The sequence below is a fragment of the Dromiciops gliroides genome, chromosome 3 (genome assembly GCF_019393635.1).
Source record: "Dromiciops gliroides isolate mDroGli1 chromosome 3, mDroGli1.pri, whole genome shotgun sequence".
Lineage (NCBI taxonomy): Eukaryota > Metazoa > Chordata > Mammalia > Microbiotheria > Microbiotheriidae > Dromiciops > Dromiciops gliroides.
In genome coordinates, this window is record NC_057863.1 from 338,859,779 (window position 1) to 338,883,674 (window position 23,896).

General features: G+C 39.7%; 1 protein-coding gene across 1 annotated transcript in view; it reads left to right on the top strand.

Moving 5' to 3' along the window:
• IQCG (IQ motif containing G) overlaps positions 1–23,896 on the top strand; it is a 75,139-nt gene that overhangs the window by 17,540 nt on the left and 33,703 nt on the right. Inside the window, 4 exon segments of the mRNA XM_043990588.1 lie at positions 685–911; positions 8,543–8,639; positions 8,641–8,672; positions 10,341–10,422. Coding sequence (XP_043846523.1) covers positions 685–911; positions 8,543–8,639; positions 8,641–8,672; positions 10,341–10,422 — 438 coding nt within the window.

The following is a 23,896-nucleotide window of genomic DNA, read 5'->3' on the forward strand; positions in this document are numbered from 1 at the left end:
TTAGAATCCTAATGCAGGGGCAGCTAGGTGGCACAGTGGATAAAACCCTGGCCCTGGATTCAGGAGGACCTGAGTTCAAATCTGGCCTCAGACACTTGACACTTACTAGCTGTATGACCCTGGGCAAGTCACTTGATCCTCATTGTCCCGCCAAAAACAAACAAACAAACAACAACAACAACAAAAAAAAAACAGAGAGAGAGAGAGAGAGAGAAAAGAATCCTAATGCAATAGACAAAATAATTTAGCTAAAGTGTTTAGAAATGGTATACTAAGAAACAGTCAACAAAACAGAGACAAGTTGGTTCTCTAGTAATCCCTCCCACAATGTTAAATTTTGGGTCTAAAAATTGTTTTGGATTTTCCCCACAGTACCGTCTAAACATATACCATTATGCATTATTCCACTTGCTGGAATCTCCTGCTTCTTAGTACTACACGCATTCTATTTCTTTTTTTCTTTTTTTTTTCTTTTTTTTTTTTTTAAGTGAGGCAATTGGGGTTAAGTGACTTGCCCAGGGTCACACAGCTAGTAAGTGTTAAATGTCTGAGGCCGGATTTGAACTCAGGTACTCCTGACTCCAGGGCCGGTGCTCTATCCACTGCGCCACCTAGCTGCCCCTCTATTTATTTTTAAAACCAGTGTTAGTCTTTCTTATGCAAAGATATTATCTGTTGTTTTAGAAATCAAGCAAAGAAATGAACATTGTCATCCAAAGCCTAGACCGCCTGCAAACATCTATCATGCAGCAGAGAAAGTCTGGCACTGCCGCAGAATTAGAAGGAACCAAGGTGATCTCTCAAGCCCATGCTGAAAAGCAGGAAGACAAATCGGAGGATTTCATTGCTAAAAAACCTGCGAGGCAAACCATACTGACTTTAGAGACTCTCAAGAAAGTCCAGGCTGACAGGTAAGAGAGAGAAAACATGTCACAGCCTTAGTAACTGGATGGATGGATGGATGGATGGAAAAAAGCAAGCATTTATTCAGCATTCACTCTGTGCCAGGCACTGGGCTAACCATTAGGGGTATGAAGGAAGGCAAGAACAATCCCTGGCCTCAAGGGGCTGATGTTCTAGTGGAGATAACATAAAAGCTAGAGAGTACAGGGTAGGTAGAAGGCAGCTGGGATAAAAGGAGGTCTCTGAAAGAAGGTGAAATTTGAGCTGTCTTGAAGGAAATCGGGGAAACTAAAAAGTGAGGGGTGCAGAGCATTCCAGGGATGGAGGACATCCAGTGCACAGAGAGGGAGATGTTGTGTCTTGTCCAGGAAATAACAAATAGGCCGATATAGCTGGACCATAGAATGGATGGAGGGGGAGAAGAGTGTAAGAAGATTGGAAAAGCAGGAAGGGGCCGAGTTATCAAGAGTTTTTTAATGCCAAATATATAGATTTATATTTGATCTTGGGGAAAATAGGGAGCCACTGGACTTACACTTGAGGAAAATCAGTTGAGCAACTGAGTGGTGAAAGGATGGGAGTAGGGAGAGACTTAAGACAAGGACACCAATTAGAAGGCAGTTCTGGGGGCAGCTGGGTGGTGCAGTGGATAAAGCACCGGCCCTGGATTCAGGAGGACCTGAGTTCAAATCTGGCCTCAGACACTTGACACTTACTAGCTGTCTGGGCAAGTCACTTAACCCCCATTGTCCCGCAAAAAAAATAAAATAAAATAAAAAGAAGGCAGTTGCAATAGTTCAGGTGAGCGTGACAGAGACTTGTATTAGGGTAATAACTGTGTGAGTGACAAGTAGGAGACGTACATAAGAAATGTTATAAAAGCAGGAATGATAGGATTTGGCAATAGATTGAATATGTGGAATGAGTAAGAATGAGTCAAGGATGACAGTGAAAGAGTCCTGGGTGACTGAGAAGATTGTGGTATCCTTGATAAGTAATGGAAAGTTTGGAAAGTGGGATGGGTAGGGGGTGGGGAAGATTATCCTTTTGTAAACATTGAGTTAGAGATGTCTAGGAGACATTCAATTCAAAATGTCCAAAAGGCAGTTGGTGATGAGGGCCTGGAGCTCAGGAAAGAGACTAAAACTGGATAATAGTGATTGAGGAATCATCTGCTTAGAGATGATAATTTAACACATGAACTGAAGAAGTCACCATGTGAGACAGAGTTGAGGAAAACAAGAAAAGGGCCCAAGGCAGAGATTTGACATGTACCCACAATCAGTGGGAATGGCACAAAGGAAGATGGAGCAAGAGAGTCGGAGAAGTAGCAATCAGACAATTTGGGGGGGAAAGAGGAGGAAACAGTGTCACAACTTAGAGAAGAGAGAATATCCTGGGAGAGAAGGTAATCAGCTTGTCAGATGCTGCAGAGAGGTTAGAAAGTTGAGGATAGAGAAAAGGCCATTGGATCTGGCAATTAAAAAAACATTGGTGACTTTGGAGAGCACAGTTTCAGTTGAATGATGAGGTCAGAAGTCAGATTGCTGAGAGTTTAGAAGACAGGGGAAGGAGAAGTAGAAACACCTAATGCAGATAGCTTTCTGTTTTTGTTTTTGTGGGGCAATGAGGATTAAGTGACTTGCCCAGGGTCACACAGCTAGTGTCAAGTGTCTAAGGCTGGATTTGAACTTAGGTCCTCCTGAATCCAAGGCCAGCGCTTTATCCACTGCGCCACCTAGCTGCCCCCAAGATAGCTTTCTAAAGGAGTTTATTGGATAAGGGGAGGAGAGATATAAAGGATGACAGCTAGTAGGAATAGTAAGATCCAGTGAGGATTTTATAAAAAGAGTGGGGGTTATACATCTATTTCTAGGCAGTGGAGAAGGAATCAGTAGATAAAGAGACACTGAATATTAGAGAATGAGGGAGCAACCTATTGGAGAAGACTAGAAAGAATGGGATCGAGGGCATATTAGATGTGTTGTCATTGGCCAGGAGAAGTGTTGCTTCTTCATTCCAAGACCAGGGTGAAAGAGGAAAGAGTGGGAAAGATGTTTGAATGATGTGAATTGAAGAGGGAACTAATGGCTTCAATTTTTTCAGTGACTTGTGAGGGAAGGTCTTCTGATGAAGGGGTAGGAGACAGGGAAACTTGAGGAGAAACAAGAAAGTTTACAAGAGTCTCCATGGAAAGTGAGATAGTAAATCAACTAGAATATGCCCATGGGAAGCCAGATGGACAAGCAGCCTCACTGATATTGATTGGTCACTTGACCCTAAATGACTTTTGGAGATCCAAAGTATTAGAATGTCTTTACTTAAAATGTATCATGGCTTAATGTTGAATAAAGAAAAGACAGTGCTATGTTGATTTGTTATTTGTATGACCTTACTACTCCCTGTGACATAAGCATATAGGGTAAATATATAGGGAGTGTAAATGTGGGATAAAATATTTGTGGGTGGGGTGATATTCACTTGAAGTAGTGGCTCATTTGGGCAGTCACCAAGGAGGAAAAAAAAATTCAACCAAGGGGTTTGAATTAACTCCAAATGTAATATATTTGTTAGCCACTGGGTGGTGATCTACTCAATTTGCCATGTGCATTGGCTTATCCCTTTGAACATCCTGAACAAGTAGCCACCTTTCCTCATCTACTCTGGGAGTTATGCTGTGGTTTGCTTTTTGGTTTTGTTTTCATGGAGTTCATTCATGATGTCTGGATAGGCTCCTGTTGGTTGTTCTTCAGTTTCTGGTTGAGTTCACTGGTATGGCCCTGCTGCCTATGTCCTGACCTTCCCCTGTGCTCTGTGCTCCAGAATGTTCAACTGGAAGAGAGAAGTGCCCAAAAGAAAGAAATCGTGCAGGGCCTGTGGGGCTCCTGCTTCTGTTACAGAAAGGATCATCTCGATCTCAGGTTGGGGAGGAGTAACCTTTTTTCTGTGCCAGTGTCTCAGAATTTGCTTTTGCTGCCTTGCTCTGAATTGTCCCAGGACCATGGAAAGAAGTTCAGAGGGGTAGTGAAAGCAAAGCAGAGTCCTGCAGGGCCATAACTATTAATAGATAATGGTGAATTTAGTTTTATGCCTGTTACTTAAGGGAAAATATAAGTTCTCTCTGTCTCATTAAGTTTACCTAAGGTGTAATTTTATAATATGGACTTTTGGTAAATCAAAGTTTATAACAGTAACCACCTCTATCATTAAGGTCATGTCTCTTACAGTGATCAGTCTGGGCTGGATCCAGACAGGGGACACAAAGATCATCTGCTTGTAAAACCAGCCTGGTAATGAATGGTCCTTTTTTTGGTTTAATGGCTCAACTCTTTTCCAGTTGAGTAAGTGACCCAGGGTTAACGATTTCTAATTAGTTGAAAGAGAACATTAGATCACATGTGGAGAACTAATACAGTTAAATGCTGTGTAAAACATACATTTACCCAAAGATAGCCAAAAAAAGAGAAAGGACCTGTTTGTATAAACATTTTTATAGAACTTCTTTTTGTGATGGCTAAGAATTGGATATCAAAGGGATGACCATGATCGTAATGGAATATTATTGTGCTATAAGAAATGACAAGCAGGATGATTTCAGAAAAATCGGAAAAGACCCACATGAACTGATGTATAGTGCAGTGAGGAGAACCAGGAGAACGTTGTGCACAGTGGCAGCAATATTGTTCAATGAAGAACTGTGAATGACTTAGCTATTCTCAGCAATGCAATGATCCAAGACAATCCCAAAGGACTAGTGATGAAGCACATTATCCACCTCCAAAGAAAGAACTGATACTGATTGAACACAGACTGAAGAATGCTATTTTCACTTTAATCTTTTTCTTTTATTCAAGTCTTCTTATATGGAAATGCATAACCTGTATTTGATTGGTTGCCACCTCAGGGAGGGGGTAGGGGAAGGAGAGAAGTAAGGAGGGATAGAATTTGGAACTCAAAGGGTTTTTTAAATTATTTTCCAGTTACATGTAAAGATAGTTTTCAACATTTGTTTTCACAAGATTTTTAGTTCCAAATTTTTCTCCCTCCATCTCTTCCCTCCCCTTTCCCAAAGACAAAAAGCAATGTGATATAGATTATATATGTATAATCACATTAAACATATTTCTGCATTAGTCATGTTGTAAAAGAAGAATCAGCACAAAAGGGGAAAACCTCAAAAAAGAAAAAACAAAAACAAAAGTAGAAACAGTATGGTTCAATCTGCATTCAGAATCCACAGTTCTTTTTTCTGGATGTGGAAAACATTTTCCATCATGAATTGGCTTGGATCATTGTATATTGCTGAGAAGAGCTAAGTCTATCACAGGTGATCATCAAACAATGTTGCTGTTGCTGTGTACAATGCTCCCCTGGTTCTGCTCACTTCACTCAACATCAGTGCACTTAAGTCTTTCCGGGTTTTTCTGAAATCTGTCTGCTCATCATTTCTTACAACACAATAGTATTCCATTACATTCATGTACCACAACTTGTTCAGCCATTCCCCAATTGACGGGCATTCCCTTGATTTCCAATTCTTTGCCACCCCAAAGAGAGCTACTATAAATATTTTTGTACATGTGGGTCTTTTTCCCTTTTTTATGATCTCTTTGAGATAACAGACCTAGTAGTGGTATTACTGGGTCAAAGGGTATGCCCAGTCCCATAGCCCTTTGGGCATAGGAATTCAAAACTTTAAATAAAAATGTTTATTACATATGGAATAAAATAAAATGGGGATAAGAATAACCCCTTCCTCATAAAAAAATTTAAAAAATAAAACCATAGATTTAGCATTTAGATATTTATACCCAATAGCTACTCAGAATAGACTTTCAAGGTATTATAAAATCTTGGGGGACAGTGAGGTGGTGCAGTGGATAGAGCACTGGCCCTCGAGTCAGGAGTACCTGAGTTCAAATCCAGCCTCAGACACTTAACACTTACTAGCTGTGTGACCCTGGGCAAGTCACTTAACCCCAATTGTCTCACTTAAAAAAATAATAATAAAATTTTAAAAAATAAGATCTTGGGGAAATGTGCATCTTTGGCATCTGTAAACTAAGTAGAATGCAAAAGGATATCTGTGATAAACATTCTTCATTGCTACAGTTTAGGATTTAGTGCGAAGTAATTGGTTTGTAACTAAATTTTTTCCCCCTCATTCTCTTTACTCTCACTGCTTATGCAGAATATGTATATAGCCCCTCTTGGGTTTTTGTTTGTTTGTTTTGTTTTGTTTTTTGTTTTGCAGGGCAATGGGGGTTAAGTGACTTGCCCAGGGTCACACAGCTAGTAAGTGTGAAGTGTCTGAGGCCGGATTTGAACTCAGGTCTTCCTGAATCCAGGGCCGGTACTTTATCCACTGCGCCACCTAGCCGCCCCAGTATAGCCCCTCTTTTTTTTTTTTTTTTAGTGAGGCAATTGGGGTTAAGTGACTTGCCCAGGGTCACATGGCTAGTAAGTGTTAAGTGTCTGAGGCCGGATTTGAACTCAGGTCTTCCTGAATCCAGGGCCGGTGCTCTATCCACTGCGCCACCTAGCCGCCCCAGTATAGCCCCTCTTAAAGCCTTGAATTTAGAACATAAAATTCATTGTAGGTGTTTTGGCAAAGCATGATATCTGAAAACAATACATGATGGATGAGTTTTAGTTGCTGTTAATCTTCTGCTTCAGGTTTATGATGTTGATATATTTCAAATATCTTCTAAAACATTTTATGATTAGCCTTTCCCCCCCCACCTTGCATCAATTTTCACAGTATTTGAGGCAAACAATAGAATATTAAATGTAAACTGCTGCTAATGAGCCTAGCTTATGTCACTCACTGTGAGAAGTTACTCTATATAGTTGAAAGATCTCTGGATAAAACCAAAACAATTCTGAGGTTTCACCTCACACCCCAATAATAGGCAAAAATGACAAGAAATGGCAACAGTCAATGTTGGAGGGTTTGTGGGAAGGTAGACACTCTAATAGATTGTTGGTGGAGCTGTGAAATGATACAAGCATTTTGGAAAGTAACTTGGAATTATACAAATAAAGTGACCAACATATCCATATTCTTTGAAGCAGAGACTCTATTACTGGTCTTATACCACAGGAAAGCCATCAGTAACAAAAAAAGGCCCCATATACCTTGAAATATTTGTAGCAGCACTTTTTTGTGATAGTTAAAGTTGGAAACAAAGTAGATGCCCATCAGTTGGGGGAATGGCTAAACAAATTTGTGGTACATGAATGTAATAGAATATTACTGTGCTGCAAGAAATGATGTGTGTGATGAATACAAAGAAACATAGGAAGATCTATATGAACTGATGCAGAGTAAAGTAAGCAGAGCCAAGAAAACAATATACATAATAACCATAACCATGGAAATGGAAATAACAATCACACACCAAAAACATCAAAAGTAAATGTAACACAATGGTACAAGATAGTTCCAAAGGACTCATGAGTGAAAAGGCTCTCTACAAAAGCAGAAAAAAAAGAACTGTGGAATGTGGATACAGATTGAATCATACCATTTCTTTTGTTTTTGGTGCTGTTGTTTTTCTTTTTTGAGGTTTTTTCCTTTTTGCTCTGATTCTTCTCTTATAATATGACTATGGCAGAAATATGTTTAATGTTATTACACATTTATAACCTATATCAGATTACTTGCTGTCTTGGGGAGGTGGGGAGGGAGGGGAAGGAAGGAGAAAAATTTGAAACTAGAAATCTTATAAAAACAAATGTTGAAAACTATCTTTACATGTAACTGGAAAATAATAAAATATTTTTATAATTAAAAAAGTAAATGTAACAAAATTATAAAGATGAAGGAAGACTTGAGTGAAGAAAGGTGAGAAGACATCCTCAATGTACCCCTGGGTGGATGTGGGAGGTACATAGGGGTTACACATTGCACATGTTTTTAGACTTTATCATCTATCAGTCAGTTGTGCTGATTGTTTTTTCTTTGAGAACAAACAGAAACCCCACTGTCTGCCATATAGGATGGCTCTCAGGGAAAGGGAAGGATACATGGGATACTGTGGAGATGTTAAGAAACAGAAAAATCAATTAAGATTTTTTTTTTTAAAGAAAAGAAAAAAAAAAGAGCTCTCAACTTGGAGTGAGAAGACCTAGATTTGAGTGGAGATTCTGTTACTTATTAGGGGTACAACCTTGGGAAAGTCCCTGAGCCCCTCTGGAGCTTAGTTTTCTATACACTTGGGCTAGTCTTATTTGCACTGTCTATCTCACAGGGTAGTTCTGAGGGAAGTATTTTGTTAACTATGAATTGCCATATAAAGATGAGCTACTCTTAATTTCCAAGTGCTTTTTCTGAACATTTTGCAGTTTTCCTCTATGAAACAGACAGATAGCATGGTACAGTGGCTACTTAAGTAGAAATTGAAAGACATAGGGCTATTACAAGTAGTCCCCTCTCTGGCCTTTGGTGTTCTCATGTGTAAAATAGGGGTTGGACTAGGTGAATTCCAAGGTGCCTTGCAGACCTTGCATTCTGGGATGAATTTATAATATATACATATAATATATATATATATATATAAATAAGTTGTAGCCCTTTGTGGGGGCAGGGCAATAAGCATCATTAATTCACTTTGGTTTTTCTTGTTCTCATTGGCAGAGAGTATGCCAGCGAAATACTTATGGAAACTGTAAAAGAGATGCAAGATTCAGGAACATTCACCAGTCTTCTGAAAGCTTTGGACAAAGAGAAGGAAAAAAAAAACAAATTTCTGTGAAATCATTGCCAGGTCAGAGTAACCTTGAGTGTATCTGCTTTGGTACATTTTAAGATTTAAAAAAAATAATCTTATCAGAGTATGTGATTTCTGAAACAAATTGATAAGTATTCACTCACAGAAAATGGAGCTTACTGTAGGTTTGCTTGTGCCTTCAGATACTCTTTTTCCCTATGAAGATCGTTGAGAATTCAGAACTTAATCAATCAGATACCTGCCGGGGCTTCATCATTATGATCCCCCAAATGCTAACATCACTCTATGGAAATTGCCCCCACAGCTCATCAAGGACCTGAGAGAAATTACTATTAATAACCAATATCTTGGGGACATTCAGAGGCTCTCCCCTTCTTCCAAATTCCTGATTTCAAAAAAAGTTCAGTCTCTTGAAGGATATTACTGATAATGAGATTCCATGAACTCTCCTGTCTTGGTCAGACCCCACCCAACCTTAAAGGGATTTAATTAAAGGAATTTAACCTAAGGTGGGGAAGCCTACTGTGTTCTACTCAAGCTTGGAGGAGACAGATCCTTTTTTGGGGGGGTGGAGCAATGAGGGTTAAGTGACTTGCCCAGGGTCACACAGCTAGTAAGTGTCAAGTGTCTGAGGATGGATTTGAACTCAGGTCCACTGCGCCACCTAGCTGCCCCCCAGATCCCTTTGTCTAGTTAGCCCAAGGCTGGGAGTAATCTGTTATAGGTGGGAGTAGTCTGGCATAGAGATATTTTCTCAGTTCAAGGGTGACATGATGATGACATCAGCCTCTCATGGGAAGAGTATATAAACTGTGAGCCTGCTGCCATGATTATCTTTTGGTCGAAGAGAGACAGCCTGATGATCATCCTTTTATTAGTAACCCGATGGCCTTATTAATAAAATGATTAAATTATCCAGAAACTTAGAAAAAATTAGAAAAAATATTCTACACCATGACAAATTATGAGATTCTTTAAAAGGTTCTACAAAATCCAGTTTTTCCTCTGCATGGTTTTTATTGTTTTTGTGAGTGTACTTATACTGTTTGTCAGGCATTTGTCAGGGATTCTCCACTGAACTTCAGGATTCTCTATAAACTTCATCACATTTATCCAAGGAAGGAATATTTAGCCTCAACAAAGCATTCTGTGACCATATGAAGTATGGTCAAGCTTACATCAAGTTTGAGTTTTATGGACATAAAGTCCTGCACAAGGAACATTACTCCATCCATGGTGTATAGCTAGGTTAGAATGGTGAGAGACTGGCATCTCTGAGACCAGGTGAAAGTTGATGAGGGCTTGAATGAGTTCTTTGATTAGTACTCTTCAAACTGTATTAACTAGTTGGTGGGTTTGTTTCGTTTTGTTTGTTTTTGACGACATCTCATCCTAAAATGAAATCCTGCATGCCAGTTAGGCATGTGCTTTGTAAATAAAGGTTTTCTTGCTCCCTAAAGTGTCAGTAGATTTGCCCATAAAGGGCAAATACCATAAAGGTATAGAAATTTAGCAAGAGTTTTTTGACCGATTGTAATGGAAATGTTTGGGACAAGCAAAGCATGTGGTACCTTGGGGTGTGTCTATTCCAGCATTGATCAGAAGAAGAATCATATTTTCCAGTGAATCCCTGAGATGAACTATAACTTCTGTTTTAGTACTCATTGCATTAACTGTTCCTTCTCCCTCTCTCATTTATTTTAGAGAGGAACAAGGGAGAAAACAGATAAAATCTCTCCAGAAAGAGCTTCAGGATGTCAAAAATGAGCGGCAAGTAGAAACACAGGTAAAAATCCCTTTATCACCTGAGTAGCACAGGCATCAGGGGTTACTGATCTGACAGAACTATAAAGCAGGAATATCCCTTCCCTATTTAAGTTTTTATCTGGGAAGGATTGTTGTGGGTTCTCCAATGACAAATTCACTCTTTTTTTTTTTTTTAGTGAGGCAATTGGGGTTAAGTGATTTGCCCAGGGTCACACAGCTAGTAAGTGTTAAGTGTCTGAGGCCGGATTTGAACTCAGGTACTCCTGACTCCAGGGCCAGTGCTCTATCTACTGCGCCACCTAGCTGCCCCAACAAATTCACTCTTAAAGATGTATTTTGTTGTTGAATTATTTCAATTGTGTCTGACTCTCTGTTACCCCATTTGGGGGTTTCTTGGTAGATACTAGAGTGGTTCCCTATTTCCTTCTCCAGCTCATTTGACAGATAAGGAACTAAGGCAAACAGGGTTAAGTGACTTGCCCAGGGTCACACAGCTAGTAAGTGTCTGAGGCCAGATTTGAACTCAGGAAGATGAGTCTTTCTGATTCCAGGCAAAGTGTTCTATCTGCTGTGCCACCTAGTGGCCCTGAAGATGTATATGAAAGCCTAGATTTTTAAACTGTGGGTAACGACCCCATATGGGGTCATGTAACTGAATGTGGGGGTTGCAAAAAAATTTGGCAACAGTAAAAGTTTTCATATACATATTTTATATACCTATATACCCGGGGTAGTGTAAAAATTTCTTGGGCGAAAAGGGATCATGGGGGGCAGCTAGGTGGCACAGTGGATAAAGCACTGGCCCTGGATTCAGGAGGACCTGAGTTCAAATCCAGCCTCAGACACTTGACACTTACTAGCTGTGTGACCCTGGGCAAGTCACTTAACCCTCATTGCCCCATCAAAAAGAAAAAAAGAAGAAGAAAAAGGGATCATGAATGAAAAAAGTTTAAGAAGCCCTGTATTAAGGCACTAATATGCTTGAAATATAGATAGATAAATAGATAGATAGATAAATGTTATGTGTATGTGTATGTGTATGTGTATATGTATGTATATATTGTTAAGGGCTAAAATTCTAGCTAGTCTGTCTAAAATATCTAATGAGTGGTCACCAATAAATTATAAGCTTTAGCAAGAGTTAGACTTTTAAGCATTTATTAAGGAGAATAAGAATTTGGTAAAGAGAGAGAAAGGCCTAGATTCCTATCTATTAAAGGGAGAGCACATTTCTAGCTCCGCTCTCCACCAGAGTCCAAAGGAAAGAGCCCGAGACTGAGCGCCAGTCTCTTCCTTCCTCCTCCCACTAGCCCGCGTCACTTCCTGACGCCAAAGAAAAGACTCCTGGTCTTGCCCTTAAAGACCTTCGCTTCATGGGCAGAAGTCTTCTACAGTAAGTCTCCAGCAGGTGGCGTCATTCCAATCGTTACAATATGTATATGTATATGTATATGTATATGTATATGTATATGTTTATGTTTATGTTTATGTTTATGTATATGTTTGTGTATATGTATATGTTTATGTATATGTATATGTATGTAATGTATTAAGATCACCAAGAGTGAACCTGGTTCTTTTGAGACCCAATAGTTAATAACAGCCTTTGGCTTGAGACAACATAAGTAGGAATGGACTGTGGTTTAATACTGTTTTTTAAAAAAAATTTTATTATTATTTTTGGTGAGGCAATTGAGGTTAAGTGACTTGCCCAGGGTCACACAGCTAGTAAGTGTCAAGTGTCTGAGGTCAGATTTGAACTCAGGTCCTGTTTAATACTGTTTTGGAGCACAGGTCAAGATGATGCTTCATGGGAGGGAAGAACCCAGTTATCTTCAGCATAGAAGTTAGAAGAATCTGTTTAGTTATTTAAAACCATCTCAGATCACCTGGCATTTATTCAAAGTTATTCTCTCTCTCTCTCTCTCTGCCTCCTGGAAAAAATGTTTAACCTGGTCATATTTTCTTTTATAAAATTAAAAAAAATTATTGAAGCATTTTCTTTTGACATACAGATGTTTCCCAGTCAGTACCCATTTAAACCCCCTTGTAAAGTACATTTCTTGAAGAACAGTTAATTTATCAATGAAAGGAGGAATATGTCCTATTATTCTGACAGCATCATTTGAACATAGACCAAAGTTTATTGTGTGTCCATGTTAACTCTATTTGCATTATTGTTGTATGTTGATCTTTTGACTTTGCTTCCAGCCAGCAATTTATATCCATTTTTATGTCTTCCCATGTTTCTCTGAATTCATTTTTGTCATTATTTTCTGCAGAATAAAATTCCTCCAATTGTTGGGAGTATACATACATACACAATGTGTATACACACACACAATATATATAGTTTCCAGCTTTTTGTTATCACAAATAATACTGCTATTAACATTTTTTTAAACATAAGGCTTTTCTTGTCATTGCTAACCTTTTTGTCTTTGTAGTGGGATCTCTGGGTCAAAGGGTTTGAAAAATTTAGTGATCTTTTTTTCAAAATTCCAAATTATATAGTTATACAAAGTCACAGTCTCTCCTTCAGCAGTCCTCTACACAAATGAGTTTTTCCATCTTTGAGCCTCTTTTCAAACTTGGTAAGAATAATGACAACTAGCTTTTATATAGCATTTTTAAATTAGCAAAGCACTTCAAATATGTTATAACTCATTAGAGTCTTACAACAAGTTTCTGAGGTAGGTACTATCATTTTCCTCATTTTTCAGGTGAGGAAACTAAGGCACATGGATGTTAAGTGACTTGCCCAGGGTCACACAGCCAGGGAGTATCAGAGGTCAGATATGAACTGAAGTCTTCCTAACTCTAGATTCTGCTTTCTATCCCCTGAGCCTTCCAGCTGCCTCACATATAAAAGATTGCTTCAGTTACTAATGATAAGAGCATGCAAATTAAAACTAATCTGAAGTTTAATCTCACACCCAGCCAACTGGCTCATTTAAACAGAAGAGGGGCAGTGAGTGTTAGAGGTATTATAGAAAGACTGGCGCACTAATATACTGTTGATAGAGTTGTGAATTGTTCCAGCTATTCTAGAAAGCAATTTGGGATGATGTAAATAACACGCCTGAAATAGTGTCAATACCCTTTGATTCAGAGGACCCAGAGCTGGGCAAATACCTGAATCAGTCAGTCAACAAGCATGCCAAGCCCTCTGCCTAGTGCTTGAGAGAGGAAGACAAGAGTGAAACCAGCCCCATGCCTATATTCCAGTGGGGAAGACAGCATGTATGTGCACATGCCAGTGCTTGAGAAACACACATAAAAACGGTGGGGGTAGTGGGCCTAGGAAAAGCTTCACGCAGGCGATGTCTCCTTAGACTGTGAGCTCACTGTGAGTGAGAAGGAAATGAATGGTAGACCACTCCAGTATCTTTATGGTCCAGGAGGTCATGAAGAGTCAAACAGGACTGAACGACTGAACAACAAGCACAAGGGACTGTTTCATTCTTTGTAATTGTAGCCCTGGTACCTGGCACACAATAGGGGCTTAATAAATGCTTTTGATTGAGTGATTGTCTTAAGCTGTGTCTTGGAGGGAAGCCAGAGATTCTAAGAGGTACAGGTTAGTACTCAGCACATTCCCTCCTGGGGAACAGCCAGTGCCAGGGCACCAGGATCAGGAAATGATGTGTCACATGTGCAGGTCATGGAGTAGGCCATGACCGCTGGATGGGAGAGTGACAGGGGACTGGCAAGGTAAGAAGGGGCCAGCTTGTAAAGGGATTGAAATGTCAAATGGAGTTGACATTTGATCCTAGAAGCTATAGGAAGCCTCTGGAACAGAGGTGAAACATAATCAGGTCTGCTGCCAAGGAGGAGAATGACAGAAAGAAAGGTCCCATATGTCAAAGTAGATGGGGTGGGGGGAGGAGAGAGAGACAGAGAGAGAAGAGGGAGAAGAGGGAGAGGGAAAGAGGCAGGACATAGATCAGGATAACTGGCAATGGCCCTGATGCTGTGGGAGACCTTGGCTTTTTTAAGCTTGGTCTTTCTCAAGTCTCCGTTTGTCTGAGGCAACCCCCGTTCAGTAATTAAAAGCTAGGTAAGAATTGGAGGCTGGAAGGCAGCATATAAAGGGGAGCTAGAACCTGGAGTGACAGCGGGCAGCACATTTTTCACAATTGTGGCCTAGAGGTGACTTAGAGACTTCATTCCTGGCAAAACAAGGCCAAAGGTTACCCCATCAGGGATCAGAGTGATTCTAGGGGAAGAGGTTGAGGTTCCAGTGTGGGGAGGTGGGGGTGGGGGTGGGGGACAAGCAGGTGGCTCCAGTGCAGGTGACATGGTTTGGAAATGGTGACGGAGAAGTGATATTCATCACAGTATAGTCACAGCTGCACTTTTTTTTTTTTTTGGTGAGGCAGTTAGGGTTAAGTGACTTGCCTAGGGTCACACAGCCAGTAAGTGTTAAGTGTCTGAGGCCCGATTCAAACTCAGGTATTCCTGACCCCAGGGCCAGTGCTCTATTCACTGAGCCACCTAGCTGCCCCCATAGCTGCACTTTTTGTGGGAGGAGAGGATTAGAAACAGTAGGGGCCCATTGACTAGGCTTATTGTGGTAAGGGGAGGCCACCTGGTATAGTGGACAGAATAGTGGACTTGGAATCAGGAAGACCTGACTCCAGAGTCCACCATGAGCCCTTCCAGCTCTGTCATCTCAAGCAACTCATTGACTTTCTTGGGTTTCAGTTTTATCTGTAAAATATGGAACTTGACCTGAAGACTAACATTCTCATCTAGCTCTAAATCTATGATCCTGTGAATGGGAAATGCCTGATCGATATGTGTTACATAGAGCACCTGATGGTGTCATTTAGACTTCACACATATAAGGTCTTCAGAGAAAAAAATTGATACAAATTGGAGTAAGAAGAATTAGGGGAACAACATACTCCATGACTGGAAAATGTAAAAGGGAAAAATAAAATTAAACAAAGCTGATCAAAGATGGCCTTGGAAGAAAGATGCATCTTTTGTCTGAAAGAGGGATACTGTGGGTGTGCATTGTTGCATATGTTGTCAAATGCAGTCACTGATCTACTGTTCTATTTTATCTAGAACCAGATCATTTTGATAATTAATACGTAGTTTGAGGGTTTGGGATGTGGTGACTCCAAGTACCCTGATGCCCTACTCTTTTTCAGTATAACTCTTAGTATTCTTGACCTTTTATTCCTCCAAATTATTTTTTAATTTAAAAAATTAACTTTTAATTTGTTTTTTAAAATCTTGAGTTCTAAATTCTCTCCCTCCTTACCCTCCCCTCCCACCCATTGTGAAGGCAAGCAATATGATATCAGTTATAAATGTCATGCAAAACATATTTCTATCATGTTGCAAAAAAAAATGAGAAAAAGAAAGTCAAAATTTATGTGCTTTGTATTCAGAGTTCATCAATTCTCTCTATAGAGGTGGAGAGCATTTTTCATCATGAGCCATTTCCTTAACTGATGGACATCCCTTCAGTTTCCAGTTCTTTGCCACCACAAAAAAAGCTGCTATAAATATTTTTGTACATACGCATCCTTTTCCTTTTATTTCTTTGGGATACAGACCTAGTAGTATTGCATAGTATCACTGGGTCAGAGGGTCTTGTAACCCTTTAGGCATAGTTCCAAATTGTTTTCAAGAATTCCATTGACTTTTTATTTTTTTTTTTTTGCGGAGCTATGGGGGTTAAGTGACTTGCCCAGGGTCACACAGCTAGTAAGCGTCAAGTGTCTGAGGCTGGATTTGAACTCAGGTCCTCCTGAATCCAGGGCCGGTGCTCTATCCACTGTGCCACCTAGCTGCCCCTTGAATTCCATTGCCTTTTGAGTGACCCATGATTGTACTTCTTCAGACCATGGTATTCTGTGATTCACAGCAATCTTTTAAAAAATTTCTCATTAATGGTGAATAGTATAGGCACATGAACTGTCTTCCTTGCTATTTGCAATATTTTCTCTCTGATCTGGGAAATCTGCAGCTTAGGAACCACATTTTTGGTGAGTCAGACTTGAGGTTCCTCTTTAGCAATAGCCTGTGGATTCTATCAAGATGCATGTCTTCCTTTGGTTTCAATACTTGTGGACAATTGTTTATTATGATTTCTTGAAGTATGATAATCAAATTTTTTTGTCTGTTTCATAATGTTTTTATAGGAAGCCAATGATTTTTAGATTCTCTTTTCAAATCCTGTTTTCTAGTTAAGTTTTTTTTATTGTAAATACCTCAAATGCTCTTCCAGTTTGCTATCTTTTAACTTCATTTTAATATCTCCTATTGTATTATTGAATTTTTGAATTCCCACCTCTTCACTCTTTTTTTCCCCCAGGGTGGCCCATTTTGCTAAGGTTTTTTGGCTGCTGTTCTAAGCTATAAATTTTCCTTTCACGTCTTTCCATTAAAGAGCTCTAACTTTACACCTTATCTCCTCCTTGCTCTTTTATTAGACCTTCCAACCATTCTCAGTGTCCTTGTTACCATTCTATTCTGTCTGGTTGTAGTTATTACGGATTTATTCTTTACTTCTGGCATTTTATCCTGGCATTCTCTTATCACACAACATTTTTTTCATTGTATTAAAATCTATTCTCTGCTGTTCATTTCTAATATTACTGCTAATTTTTTTCCTCTAAGATTTTCCTTGTGAATTTGTCTTTTCTTTCCCTTTTTTTCAGTTGCTGCTGCTCATCTTTTAGTTTATTTGGAGTATTATCTAGCTGTTTTGTGGCAGTGAAGGGAGTAGCTCAGGTAACATAGAACCTCCTGGTCATTTTCCCAGAAAATGTCTCCAGCCTCCCCGCTCTTCCCACCTCCAACCCTACTTTCTCTTGGCTAATTACAAAGCAGCTTTTGGTGTTTGTCTTAGGACATCATTTCCCTTCTCAGCTCTTTGTTTTTGTTCTTCAAATACCACTTTAACTCTCTGGGAGTTTTCAGCAGCTTCACAAAAGCTGGTTTGTACTCATATTTTCACTTTGGTGAAAAGCCCCCTTCTTGGGTTTTGTTTCAGTCTTTGTCTTGTATTACAAAGCTCTTCCCCTCCCTCTACTCTCTCCATCCCTATCTAATCTTTCTTGACTCTCTTTTACTGCCTAATAGCCAGAGATACTCATGTTCACCTCCCTTCTGGTTTCACAAAAAGAAAAATACACACACACACACACACTTCATTAAGGGAATTTTAGATACAAGCAAGGCAGAGGAACCCTATCTAGAAAGGTTTTCCAAGATTTGGTACCCTCCCAGCTATGTCCCTTCCCGCTTACCTCTGTAGCCCTTTAAAAGCATGTTGATGGGGCAGCTAGGTGGCGCAGTGGATAGAGCACCGGCCCTGGATTCAGGAGGACCTGAGTTCAAATCTGGCCTCAGACACTTAACACTTACTAGCTGTGTGACCCTGGGCAAGTCACTTAACCCCAATTGCCTCCCTAAAAAAAAAAATTATAATAATAAAAGCATGTTGATTATAGAGCTTTCTGAGTAACAGCATTCACCCTCTCTAGGCATAGATACTCTTGGCTCACATTCTTAACTATCACATTTAGATATAACAAAGGGTAAAAAGCAATCTAACCCCAAAAAAGCATGTCATTCTGCATCACAGAGGCCATATGGGAAATCAATACCAAAAGATCCAAGACAGAGCCGGGGACAAAAAAGTATGAGGGAGGTATGGGAATGAGACAGACCAAGGAATAATAATACCTGGTGTTTGTATAGCACTTGAAAGTTTGTGATGTGCTTTTCAAATAGTATCTTATTTGATCCTCACAACAGCCCTGGGAGGTAGGTGAAATTATTTCTCCTCATTTTACTACAAACTGAGACAGAGATTAAGCAACTTCCCCAGACTCACGCAGCTAGTGTCTGGGGCAGGATTTAAATTCAGGTCTTCCTGACTCTAGGTCCAGAATTTTATCTACTGTGTCATCTGGATGTCTCGTAAGCTAGTGCTCGAGGTAAAGTGAGAAAGCAGGCACATAGTGAAGATCTCACTCACTAGGAAACTTTGAAAATGAGACAGTTCCATTCCCACATAGGAAACTTTTGACATGTTTTCTGCTTGAGATATAAAACCATTGGGTCCCACAGGTGAGCAACATTAGGTAAACAGGCTAAGTTGGCTGGAGTGTTGAGCATAGGGTCAGAGACAAAGACAATTTCTTATACAGACAGTAGCTATAGAAAGCCAATTTAGTGGCAAATCGTTAGAAATGGTATTTTTGGAAAACTTCCATTTGCTTGAATATCTTGAGCCTTCCATCAGTTTAGTCAGCCTTACCCACAGTAGTTACATAATAAATGTTTGTGTAAATAAATTAACACAAAGCCTTATCATCTTTCTGTTATTTTTTAATGTTGTTATGATTTAAATTTAATAAAAGGGTAAATTGGAGCAAGCTTCTCCAGGCAAAGTTATGGCTTATTAGTAGCAGTGCTACCCACCAATAAAGCAAATCTCTTCATTCCTTGAATAGTGAATAGGCCAAAGACCTCAAATTGAGGATGCAATACCTTTTAAAAAATTTTAAAAATAATTAATTAATTAAAGTTTTCAACCTTTGTTTAGATAAGATTTCCAATTTCAATTTTTTCTCCCTCCCTCTCCTCCCTCCCCCTCCCCTAGACAGCAGGTAATCTGATATATAATATTAAACATATTTCTGCATTAGTCATGTTATACAAGAAGAATCAGAGCAAGAAGGAAAAACCTCAAAAAACTAAAACAACAGCACCAAAAACAAAAGAAATAGTATGGTCCAATCAGCGTCCATATTCCACAGTTCCTTTTTTTTTTTCTGGATTTGGAGAGCCTTTTCCATCATGAGTCCTTTGGAACTTTTTTGTACCATTGGATTGGTGAGAAGAATCTAGTCTATCACAGTTGATTCATACACAATGTTGATGATACTGTGCATAATTTTCTCTTGGTTCTGCTCATCTCACTCATCATCAGCCCATGCAAGACCCTCCAGGTTTCTCTGAATTCCTTCTGCTCATCGTTTCTTACAGCACAGTGATATTCCATTACATTCATATACCATAACTTGTCCAGCCATTCCCCAATTGATGGGCATCCTCTCAACTTCCAATTCCTTGCTACCACAAAAAGAGCAGCTATAAATATTTTTGTACATGTGGGTCCTTTTCCCTTTTCCATGATCTCTTTGGGAAAAAGACCCAAAAGTGGTATTTCTGGGTCAAAGGGTAGGATGCAATACCTTTTTATAAGCATAGAACAAAGAACGGAATAAAAATTACATCATTGGTTATAGGATTAATAATATCATGGAGTTAGGAAATTATGATTGGTTACAGTAAGGAAGGGAGGCACGCAGGCACACATGGATCAGGCCTACCTCTCTCTGTCTCTAAAGAAGACTTTTGTGAATTTATGGGGTCCAGCTGCATTTCAAGGTCATTAATATTGGACAAGTGCACCCACCTCAAAGGTCCTGCCTGGGCATAAGGTAAAGCCACCTGAAATTTACAAGGATGGGGCAAGATCAACTTAGTCTAGTTCTCAATTGGATATTCAGGTTCTCAGAGACTGAAGTTATGCAAAATAACAGATGTCCCTTGGCAGGGATGATTTGCAGGTGTTGCTGAGATAACAAATCCCATACTCAGAATATCTCTAATTAATAGTGATTATGGGAGCTTCAACTTGTTCGTGTTCAGTTGTTTCCAACTCTTCGTGACCCCATTTGGAGTTTTCTTGGCAAATATACTAGAGTAGGGGCAGTGAGGTGGTCCAGTGGATAAAGCACTGGCCCTGCATTCAGAAGGACCTGAGTTCAAATCCGGCCTCAGACACTTGACACTTACTAGCTGTGTGACCCTGGGCAAATCACTTAATCCCAATTGCCCCACCCCCCCAAAAAAAAGTTAATGGTGGGGCTTTGGGAAAGGGGGTTGGTGCAATTTCTCTGAAAGTCTTTTGGTCTTTTGGGGGCTGTATGGTTAGTGACTATGGTTTCTAGTATACCCCTGAGTTATAAGATATCTGGTGCCTGTGTCCTCAAAGTCTCCTGAGCTAATTAAAGACCTTTTGAAGACACTTTCCCCATGGATAAACTAATATATATTGATAAATATGATGTCAAGTCAAGTACCTTTCACCAAGGATCCGAAGCTATGGCTTTTTTTTTTCCTCCTCACTCCCCAGCTCCACCCTCACTTTATTTTCTATTCTCATTTATTATTTTTTTTACAAAGTTTTGTTGATACTTTTCTTTTACATTGCATTTCTTTCTTTTTTGTTTTTTTAATCATAAAAGTATTTTATTATTTCCAGTTACATGTAAAGGTAGTTTTCAACATTTGTTTTCATAAGATTTTTAGTTCCAGATTTTTCTCCCTCCCTCCCTTCCCTCCCCTCTCTCCAAGACAGAAAGCAATTTGATAGGAGTTATATATGTACACTCACATTATTTGTGCATTAGTCATATTATGAAAGAAGAATCAGAACACAAGGTAAAAACCTCAAAAAAGAAAAAGAAAACAGCCAATAAGTAGAAACAGTATGGTTCAATATGCATTCAGAATCCACAGTTATTTTTTCTGGATGTGGAGAACATTTTCCATCATGAGTTCTTTGGAATTGTCTTGGATCATGGCACCGCTGAGAAGAGCCAAGTCTATCACAGATGATCATCACATAATGTTTGTGTTACTGTGTACAGTGTTCTCCTGGTTCTGCTCACTTCACTCCACATCAGTCCTCTTAAGTCTTTCCAGGTTTTTCTGAAATCTGCCTGCTCATAATTTCTTACAGCACAATAGTATTCCATTACATTCATATATGTGAGAATCAGAGTGCCACCACCCTGCTGAGAAAGACATTGTGAGAACCAGAGCAGCTCTACCCTGAGGAGAAAGCATGACATGGCCTTTCTGAGATTTTGAAGGTCAGATTGGTGTCCGGAAGTTATGTCTACTGCCTGTAATTCATGTCAATCAATGGACCAGCTAATTAGCTTGAAGCTGTGTGTGTGGACTGACCTCTTCCGATTCAACAGGGGGTTTTAGATAGAACTGAGGGATTCACTCTTTGGGATAGCTAGGTGAAGGCAGCTTTTCCTCTCTCTCTTTGCTTACCCCTAATATACTTTAATAAATGCTTAATGCCCAAAGACTGGTGCTAAAGCTTCTAATTTAAGGTGACCACACATTAGATTTTTAGACATCACAGTTAGATTTTAAGCTTCACATATACCACAGCTTGTTCAGTCATTCCCCAATTGAAGGGCATTTCCTCGATTTCCAGTTCTTTGCCACCACAAAGAGAGCTGCTACAAATATTTTTCTATACATTACATTTATTTCTGAATATGTTCTTTCCCACTTCATGCATTGAACACCCACTTTCATCTACTAAAGATGAATGAGTAAAAAAATCATTTATTAATCATTTACTGTATGCAAAACACCATGTTAAGTGCCGAGTATACAAACAGAAACAGTGAGATAGTCCCCTCTCTCAAGGAGTTTATTCTAATTGGGGGAGACAACATCATATATGAGGGTTCAGCTTCAGGATACAACAAAAAGTCCAGAAGTCCTAAGGGTGAAATGACAGGACAGATGACAAGGCCCAGTGGTCCTTAGGGTGCCTGGGGGTCTTCAGGGATAGCAACAGTGTACATAGTAAAGCCCAGAGAACCTTACAGGTCAATAGGCAGTTGGTAGTGTGGTGGAGAGAACAGTGGGCCTGGTATCAGATGAAACTCAAAAACTTACTAGAAGTGTGATCTTGGACAAGTTACTTAATTGCTGCCTGCCTCAGTTTCCTCATCTTTAACATGGGGGAAATGTGCCAACCTAGGTGATGCAGTGGATAAAGTGCTGAGCCTGGAGTCAGGAAGACCTGAATTCAAATCTGGCTTCAAACACTTACTAGCTTTGTGATCATTGGCAAGTCACTTAATCTCCACCTGGCCCAGTTTCCTCCTCTATAAAAAGGGGATAATAATAGCACCTCATAGGATTATTGTGAGGATTACATGAAATAAAATTTATAGAAAAATGCTCAGCATATGGCACATAGTAGGGAATATTATTCCTTTCCCCCTTTGAACTCAGCAGCAGAACAGCACCACCATTTTTCAGGTGATCCCATGTTCACAACTTTGGTGTCATACTTAACTCCTCATTCACCTTCACCCTACATATCTAATCCATTGATAAATCTTGTAATTTTTACCTTCACATGTCTTGTAAATGTCCCCTTCTCACTGCCACCTCTGATGTGGGCCCTCATTACCACACACTTGAACAATTTTAATAACCCTCGGGTGGATCTCCCTATCTCATTGCTCTCCACTCTGATCCAACCTCCACCTCAGCTGCCAAAGTGATTTTTCTACTGTCTGAACATGTCACTCCCCCTGCTCAATAAACTCCAGTGATTCCCTTTTATTTTCAGAATCAAATATAAAATCTTCAAGCATTTAAAGCCCTTCACAACCTAGTGTCTTCTTTCCTTCCCGATCTTATACTTTATCCCCTTCCACACATTCCATTGTCCAGTTACACTAACCTACTTGTAGTTCCTCAAACAGGATTCATCATCTCCCACCTCAGTGAATTTGCACTGGTCTGTGTTCATGTTCTCTCTCCTTATCTTTTGCCTCCTGCCTTTCATTCAAGTCTCAGCTCAAATCTTGCATTTTGCAAAAAGCCTTTCCCAGTCCCCCTTATTGCCAGTGTTTTCTCTCTGAGATTACTTTCCATTGACACTGTATTTCTTGCATATACATTGTTATTTGCATGTTGTCTCCCCCATTAGAATGTGACCCTCTTGAGGTCAGGGACTGTGTTTTTGCCTCTCTTTGTACCTCCAGTGCTTAGCACAATGCCTGGTATACAATAAGTGCTTAATAAATGCTTGTTAACTGACCTTTTTCTTCATCTTCTTATATTCCCCTAGATGCCCACATTGTCTTCTTCTTCCTTTCTCCTAATTATCTCCCTTTTCCTTCACTTCCTTCTTTCTCCAACCCTGCCCTGATTTTTCTTGTACCTTCCTTTTCTCTAGCCTAGGAGCACTTGTGCCAACTGGTATGGGGTAGAGTGAAGAGGTAAGCCTAATTCCTCATGTCTTGTGTAGGCCTGTTGAGGAATGAATTGACCCTAGAAGATGAGGAGAGAAGAATATAAGTGGTGACAGTGTTGGCAATAGGCACGTTAGTGGGGACTTTTCATGGTGATAAGGAAGTAGGTAGGGAGAGCAGTCTTCATTTAGTGCCCAAAGGCAAAAGCCATGGGTGAAAATGGAAGCTGCAGAGGCCCAACCTCATTGGCTATATATCTATCAGACCATGTGAATAAGGGACTTTGATGAATCTAGAGACCATTCATAGAATCAGTCACTATCCTTCACCATAGGCAGACAAGACAGGCAGATATGCAAATATGATATAGGTGCTAGTTTACCTCAAATAAAATAATATTCTGCTGTTTCTTGTGGCTTTCTCTGGAAAGGT